Source organism: Empidonax traillii, unplaced genomic scaffold (genome assembly GCF_003031625.1).
Source record: "Empidonax traillii isolate 1590-97213 ecotype Southwest subspecies unplaced genomic scaffold, ASM303162v1 scaffold22:size5013007, whole genome shotgun sequence".
Classification (NCBI taxonomy): Eukaryota; Metazoa; Chordata; class Aves; order Passeriformes; family Tyrannidae; genus Empidonax; species Empidonax traillii.
This window is the reverse complement of record NW_020955215.1, coordinates 60,578-68,468: the sequence shown is the minus strand read 5'-3', so window position 1 is coordinate 68,468 and position 7,891 is coordinate 60,578. Positions and strand designations below refer to the sequence as shown.

The following is a 7,891-nucleotide window of genomic DNA, read 5'->3' as shown; positions in this document are numbered from 1 at the left end:
GCTCCTCTCCTCCAGGAACATCCCCTCTTCCATGCCATGTCCCCCAAAGATTCCGGAGAATACCGACCCCCCCTCCCGCCCAGTTCCTTCGGGACCCTCCCAAGATTGCCTCCTCACCCAGCTGGGACCCTCCCCTCCAGGGAAAAGGACCCCACCCACTCTCAGCTCTTTCAGCACCCCCCCACCAGCGTTTCCCATCTTCTCTCCAAGTAAAGCCCACCTTCTCCCCCTCAGACAGAGCCAGAGCCGCAGATGGTGTCAGTCCTTTAATGCCCCACTCACAGCCCCCTCCCCACAGTCCCTCACCTCACGTTCACACCTGCCCAAGGCAGCACAGCAGGTCCCATCTGGTGGGGAGAGCACTGGAAAAAACTGGGGACCAACCTCCAGGCTCCCACACCACAGTTCTGGGAGTTCAGAGGGCCCCCCTTGATCCAATCCGCTGGAGGCCAAGGGCCGGGAAGGGGTTACAGCCAAACAGACAGGTAAGAAAATACTTCTGGTATTTCTCAGAAACAGCATTTAGAAACCACAGTTTTTACAGCTCCCCATAGAAAAGATGGGTTTGGGCACAGGTGTTCCATTAGTAGAAACGCTTGTTCCGCTCCTGGCGCTTCTGGAAGACCACGGCACCCACCACAGCGCAGATGATGATGCCCAGCAGTGCACAGAGCAGGAGCAGGAACACCTTCCAGCCCGTCAGGGGCCCACTCCGGAAATTCCCTGTTGGGTCATCCACGTTATCTGTAAGAGCAAGAACAGCTAAAGACACAGACCCAAGCTTGGCTCCCACGGAGTCTCGCAGAGTGTCACAGCCCCAGTGTTCCGATCCCCCATGGTAGGTCTTTGAAGCCCACGGACTCACCTTTGGGGGACTTAAGGAGGCTGACCCTTGGCTCGATCTTGGTCCAGTCAACAGTCTCATCTTCTGCAGGGTGCTCCACCATGAGCTGGAACAGCTTCATCGAGATAATGTCGTGATTGTCTGTGGAACAGCCAGCAAATGCTGTCAGAAACTCTGAGAGTTGTCCAGGCACTCGGAGCACCCCTCAGACCCTGCTCTGCCAGGTCCAGTCTCCTTCCCTCTCAAGCCACCCTCATTCCCAGGTATCAAACTGCAATCCCATGATGTTCCTTGGCTCTCAAGTGCCTCCTTCCCCTGCCCACAGGTCCCTACTCAAGAGGGTTTCAAGAGCCCAGTGAACAATTCAGGGAAAGGAAGCCATGGAAGCTATCCAGTGCATCCACAGTTACAGTCACAGAATCACAGAATAGTTGGGGTTGGAAGGGACCACTGGAGATCATCTAGTCCAACCCCGCTGCCAAGGCAGGATCACCTAGTCCAGGCTCCAACCACCAAATGCTCCCCTGAGCAAAGCCCCCTCTCACCAGACAGATCTCCAGTGCCAGCAGAAGCACCAAAGAAGTATCCAGTTGGCAGGTGCACCCCTGCGATGTCGATGCAGTTCTTCCATTCGTTCTTGTCTTCCACATCAGTCATCACCTGCAAGACCAGGGCAGGGTCACAACACGAATGCTCATGGCTATCCTGCAGCTCTTTCAGAGCTGGAGGTGCTGGAGAGGCAACCCCAACCCCACTGAGCACACAGGATTCCCCCAGGTGCCCGGCGGGTCTCACCGTCAGCCGGCCCCGAGAGTACCGGATGGCCAGGAAGGTGTCGTGGTTCTGGTTGCGCAGGTCAGCGGAGCACCCGGCCAGCTCCGTCCAGCGCCCGTCCTTGCTGTGGTCGTACGTCAGGGACCCGTTGTTGACCATGGCCGAGATGTAGGGGAACACTCGCTGCGGGGGGACACATGGCAGCTGCGGGGGGGCTGCACTGCCAGGGCCACCGTGCCCTCAGAGAGAGCAGGTGGGAGCACAGCAGGGATGGAGCACAGGACCGTGAAGTCGAGGCTGCTTCTCCACACAAAGCTGCTTCTAAGCTGAGCCAGAGCTTGTTCTGCCTAAAGCCAAGCTGCCACTTCTGACCTTCACATCACGACCCCCATTCTGTGATTCTGTGAATAAGCCCACCCTGTAGCACATGGCCAGAGCAGAGACAGCCCCAGGCTTGCAGAGTGGCTGGATAAAAATTACAGAATCGTTTCGGTTGGAAAAGACCTCTGAGATCATCAGGTCCAACCTGTGACCCATCACCACCTTGTCAACCAGACCAGAGTCCTCCCTCGAACACAAGAAGTGTAAGAACTGAGCACAAGACCCAGAACGGGCAGAAATCCCACATAAGCAGCAAAACCACACACAGGGCTTTGTAGTCAGTAGATTTCATACACCAGGAGATGCCACCTGGAGATAGGAATTCACCTTCCATAAGCATCAAGGCAACAGGGAGATGGGTCATTTCCAGGTGCTTTATGACTGAAGGGTCATGTTTTTTGGTGATACAGACCTCAGCTCCCAGGACAGGAAGAGCAGACCATGCTCAAGTAAGGGGAGAGGCTCTTGGAGGAGGAAGGAAATGGCCTCCCGGGCACTGCACAGGCTTCCTGGACCACTCACCTCCGTCGCTTCATCGTTGGGATACGTGTCAAGGAAAATAGCCAGTCCATGAAACTTGTCCTTGCTGCCAAAGACGGGACCTGGAACAGGACAAAACATTGGAGACAGAAGGCTCTGGGTCAGGATTTATGCTCAGACTCCTGAGCTGTACAAGCTGTTCAGTGCCAGGCAGGTGGCCGAGGGCACCTGCTCCCACACAGGACACGTCAGCCCATCTAGTGAGACCAGACGGAGGGAGCTCAGGGCCCTCCCTGCCCAGCTGCCTTCCGGGACAGGGCACGTGTGCTGCCGACCTGCACTGACCTGGCACCAGCCGATCTTGCGTGTACCACAACGCCAGCCCGTCCCCGTGCAGGTTCTTCTTGCCGGCTCCGTGGATCTTGAAGTGGACGTGGAGCTCCCAGTCCTTGAGGTAGCAGGGCTGTGGGAGAGACCCCAGCGGCGTCAGAACGAGACCCGGAAGAGGTGGCCGGGCCGCCACCGACCCCCGCCCGTGTCCCCCCGGGCTCTCACCACGTGGTTCCAGATGGAGCCCTCCCGACTGCGCTCGTCGGGCGTCAGGCGGACGTACTGGCTGGTGACCATGGTGCTGCCCTGGAAGTCCCACAGCGGCATCGCGGCAGAGCCCGCGCCTGCAAAGGGGCCAACAGAGCGCGGATCAGCCCGGGCCGCTCTCGGGGCGCACGGCGCGTCCGCCCGGCCCTGCGCTCACCCTGGTACGGCTTCATGAGCGAGTGCTCCCGCTTCAGGTGCTCGCTGTTGCCGTCCGTGAGCTCGGCGGGCGCCGGGCGCGGCCCGACCAGCGCCACCAGCAGCGCGGCCACCGCCACCAGCCCGCCCGCACCCGCCGCCATGCTCCGCTTCCGCCTTCCGGCGACCCGCCCTGGCCCCGCCCCGCAACAGCACTGACCAATCAAAAATGCACACACCGCCGCGGTCCCGCCCCTGGAGGTGAGCGACACCGCTGCCCAGCTATGGAAGGAGAAGGAGGCGGGGCCAGAGGGGGCGCGCGGCTCCCGCTGCGCTTTGGGAGGCGGGAGGAGGGGGCTGAGCACCCTCTTAGTGTGTACTGCGCGTGCGCGGCGGGGCGGGTGGCATGCCGGGAGATGTAGTCCGCCCGCCCCCCCCGGGGCCGCTCACGTGCGCGCCTCGTGCCGCCCGCGGGACACGTGACCGGCCCCGACTGGACTGGGATCGGCCCCGGGAATCGCCCCGCGGGACTCGATGGGAAGCGGCGTCGCGGAGCCATGGGAAGGACTGGCCGAGGCAGTGTGGAGGTCACAGCAGCTTTATTGAGGGCTGCAGGGCCGCCTCCTGCCCCACCGCAGAGGGTCTCACCCCATCCTTCCACCCCGTGGTGGTCAGGGGGCGGAATCTCCCATCCCTCTGGATGGGCAGCGAGGCGACGGCAGCCCTGGTTGGGGTGTGTTTGGGACGACGCATGTCCCAAGGGCTCTGGTGGAGCAGCCCCTCGGCGGCACACGCGGAGTGGCTGCAGCCAGGGCTGGCACCTGGCAAGGAGAGCCTTCCGTTGGTGACTGCCCAGCCACGTCCTTGCTGTCTTCGTGCTTGCCCCAGATCCTGGGCAGGTTCTCGTGCTAGAGGTGTGTGAGCCCGGTGGGACGTGTGCTTCCCTCCAACATCACAGGGGCTGCAGGAGAGTCAGGGGGTACGAGGAGCCAGTGGAAGCCCAGGAGGCAGGGAGAGGGGAAGCCAGCTGGTTGGTGGAAGACTGGGTGAGAAAATCATCTGAGCATGACAGTCTGAGGCTCAGGGCCCAGCAGAGCCTTGGGGGGAGCCGAGGGACCAAGGGGGTTGGCCGTGGTGTAGGGACCTGCAGCTCAGTCCCATCTGGCACTTCGCAGCTCTCACTTCTTTCTGTTCATGATCTGACTGGAAATCCAGTTCATCCCATCCTGGAGGGAAGAGAGGTTGTGAGCACAGCCCCAAGAGCATGGCAGGGCCTTTGGGTCCTCTCCCACCTCTGCAGAGCCTGCAGGTCCCCATCTCTACCTGCACTCCTTCCCCAGACAGGGCCGAGCAGGCCTGGATCTGCCACTCCCGGTCCCGGTAGGTGTGGAGGTTCAGCCCTTCTGCGATTTCATCTGCAGGGGCTGCAGTAACCAGGTCCTGCTTGTTGGCAAACACCAGCAGCGGGACCCCTGTGAGGGACTCCTCCTCCGTGAGCTCTGCCAGCTCCTGCCAAGAGAGAAACTTCTCCCAGGGCTGCTGCCCTTGCCAGGGTGGGCTGGATACCTCAGCTCCCAGACTGCCTCATGCCCTCTCTCTTATTGCAGATAAAGAAGCTGTGACATCTTGACATTCCAAGGAAGAGATGCACCCGCCTGAAGCTCCATAGGCTGAGGAGCCACACACAGGGTTCCCTGAGGGCTGAAGTATTCCCAGCACTGAGGGCCCTGGGCAAAGGGCAGCTGCAGGAGGCTGCTGCTAGTCCCGTGCTGTCTGGCACACCCACAACGCCGTCTGGTGCCGGAACAGCCAAGGCTGGCACTCAGTCTCACCTTCCCCTTTCAGGGCTTTATTCCCAGGATTTGTAACTGAATTTGCTGCTCATAAACCTTAGGCTGTATCCCTAACCTGGTGCTGGGGAGTTGGGACCAGGGCTGGTGACTGAGGGGTCACTCTCACCTGGGGCAGAGTCACCCTTGTGCCAGGTACCCCTTGGGCAGCACACCAGGCTTGGGGGGAGCTGCTGGGCACGGATCTGCCATAGAGGGTGGTGCCTCTGCCTGCTGGGACTGATCTTGAGCCTTTCCCACAGAGCTCTGGAGACAGCATGGCCCCCACTGCAGCACTGCCCTACAGTAGAAAGCAGCCTTGCTCCCAGCTCCAGTCCTCAGAGTTGGTGCCAGGCAGATCTCCAAGTGCCAGGACTCCCCAGCCACCCCCCACCAGATCCTTCCTACCTGCCCTGTCTCCTCGAAACGTTTCTGGTCAGCACTGTCAATGACATAAATCTGCCAAGGGGACAAAAGGGACAGTCAGGGGCTCCTTCTTGCCCGGCTGCACAGCCCTTCTGCAGGGCCCACGCACCACTTCTGGTGGCCCCACACAGTGGGCACATCTCTCCACACACAGGGCTGAGGGGGCTGCCCCACTCACCAGCAGGTCTGTGCTGCCCAGATACTTCTTCCAGTACGGGCGGATGGAGCGCTGCCCCCCGATATCCCAGACATTCAGCTTCAAACCATGCGAGTGGACGCTCTTTATGTTGAAACCCTGAGCACGAACACAAACCCGGCATCACCCAAGGGACAGTTGGGAACTGCACTCCCCTCCCACTGCCCATGTCCCCCAGCAGCACCTACCTGAGTGGGGGTGATGGTGCTGACCTCCTCGGACGCCAGGCGCTTCAGCAGTGTCGTCTTCCCTGCATTGTCCAGCCCCAGGAGGACGATGCGGAGCTCCTGCTCTGACGAGCCCTTCAGCTTTTGGATGACGGAGAGCAGCCCCTGGGGGCACAGGGAGATGCTGGGGGAGCCTTGTGGGGTGCTGGGTGGCTGCAGAGCACCCTCGTTTTGGAGGGGGGGAACTGGGTGCCCTGTTGGCTGTGGGTACCCTATGTCTGTGGCCTGAGCGAGCTTCAGGGCTCTGTTCCCAAGGTGTCCAGGCTTGGGGTAGCCCCATGGCAGATCCACAGAACATCAATTCCTCCCTCTCCAGCTGTGCTCTCCCTGCCCCAGCACCTCTGGCAGCTCCTGGGTGTGCTGAGGGGATGACCCTGCTGTGCTAGCCCCCCCAGCACTGCAGCTGAGGGCTGGTGTTGCTCACCTGCCCTGGAGCAGGTAGGATGTCACTGGACCCCACTTACCTTCTGCACATCACCCATGGTCCAGGAGTCTGTGTGGTCCGCAGCGCGCCTGGGGAGCTGCCGGGGGCCTGTCCCCGGGGCCCGCCGGCGGCTGCGTGACTGGCACGCTCCCCATCCCCGGGGGAGGAAGAGGATTATGGGCTCCAGAATTAGCTGCTGTTCCTCCATTTACCCACAGCATTAAATAATGCCCTCAGCAAATCCCCCAGCCAGCTGTCGCCCCGCCGTCACCTACCCCCGGGATAAACCAGGTCCCTCCGGGCTGGGGCACTGGGGCACAGGGCGTCCCTCTCCCCATGTGGCCAGGCTCCCACCCCAGGAGGATGCTGTGCCCAGGCACCACGGGTGTGGCTGTGCCCTGGGGCACAGGGCTGACACAGCCTCCCACCAGCACCCACAAGCTGCCCCCTCAGAGAATGGCAGGAGGAAATGCTGAGGCTGGAGCTGCCTGAGGCCACGTCACCCAGTGCTGCCCGAGGGAAACTACCAGGCCCTGGAGCAGGTCAAGGGCTGGCTGGGCTGTTGGCAGCCAAAGGTCAGGGATGGTGCAGAACGGGGGTCCAGAGGGACTTTTTGCCCTGCAGCCCCCCCCAGCCCAGATGGAGTGAGGGGCTTGTCCATTCTCCATTTGGATTAAATACATTAATTAAGCAATGTCTTTGATTCCTTCATGCTGCAATTTGGTCCTCAGATCAGGTTTCCTAGCAGAGAGGTTATCCTTGCGGTGAGGACCGTGAGTCACGCACTCTTGGAGAGACATTTTTATTTATAACTCCTGTGGCAAAGCCAAGCCAAACAACACAGCCACACTGCAACAAAGGGAAGGGGAGCAGCACAATCACCCCCCATCCCAATGCCACTCTGTGCAGCGGTGGGGGATAGAGGGGGGGCCTTAGGGGGCCACCCTCCATTCCCCCCTGCCCAGAGCCCCTGCCAGGGCTGTGGCTGCTCACGTCGCTCCACTTTTTGTGCCTGCTCACAGTGGAAATGTTTCAATTTTTTCTGCATAGATCTGCACCCAATTTAATGTTAGGGTTCTGCTTTTGATAGGTTAATCACCCAACTTATGTCCCCGTTATTAGCATTTCCCTGAGCAGGTTGCCATGGTGCTCTGCGGTTTATTCTGTACCGTTAGTTACTGAGATTTCCTAACAAATATCCTAAAATATCCTCCGCTGGTTTGTGGTTGCTGATCAACATGGAACCTCGGCCTTAGGAGATGGGCAAAACTGCTTAGGCATCAGTTTGGTGAATCCAAGCTGCACGTCCACCACTCCTCTCTGCCAGGTTCTCCTGGCACGAGCAGCTCTCCCCAAACACTAGCCCCGGGGCCACCCCCAAATCCTGTGTGAGCAGGGCAAGCAGCATCAGGGTGATGGCAGGGTGTGCTGGATATGTTGATGCCCCCTTGCCTCTGAACCCCCTTTCCTTGGGGTGATGTGATGACCAGGAGGAGCCCCCTCGGGCTGCCCAGTCTGTGGGGAGAGGTGGTGATGGGGTAGCGACCCCAAGGCAGCACAGACCATGGGAGTGGAGAT

The 7,891-nt window shown here is 60.4% G+C and overlaps 2 protein-coding genes across 2 annotated transcripts; both read right to left on the bottom strand.

The window, feature by feature from the left end:
- Positions 1-253: 253 nt before the first annotated feature.
- On the bottom strand, positions 254-3,964 carry LMAN2 (lectin, mannose binding 2). The gene is given in 10 exon segments (XM_027902604.1): positions 254-744; positions 866-985; positions 1,390-1,504; positions 1,640-1,801; positions 2,522-2,601; positions 2,825-2,942; positions 3,035-3,153; positions 3,234-3,567; positions 3,569-3,778; positions 3,860-3,964. Coding segments are annotated over 10 exon segments (1,524 nt in total). The 3' UTR covers positions 254-583.
- Positions 3,965-4,012: 48 nt separating this feature from the next.
- On the bottom strand, positions 4,013-6,500 carry LOC114067321 (ADP-ribosylation factor-like protein 3). Its single transcript, XM_027902647.1, has 6 exons — positions 6,354-6,500; positions 5,851-5,994; positions 5,645-5,761; positions 5,449-5,499; positions 4,535-4,720; positions 4,013-4,437 (listed from the first exon to the last, which is right to left on the bottom strand). Exons 1-6 carry the CDS (start codon positions 6,369-6,371, stop codon positions 4,390-4,392), a joined length of 564 nt encoding a protein of 187 aa, XP_027758448.1. The 5' UTR covers positions 6,372-6,500; the 3' UTR covers positions 4,013-4,389.
- Positions 6,501-7,891: the final 1,391 nt, after the last annotated feature.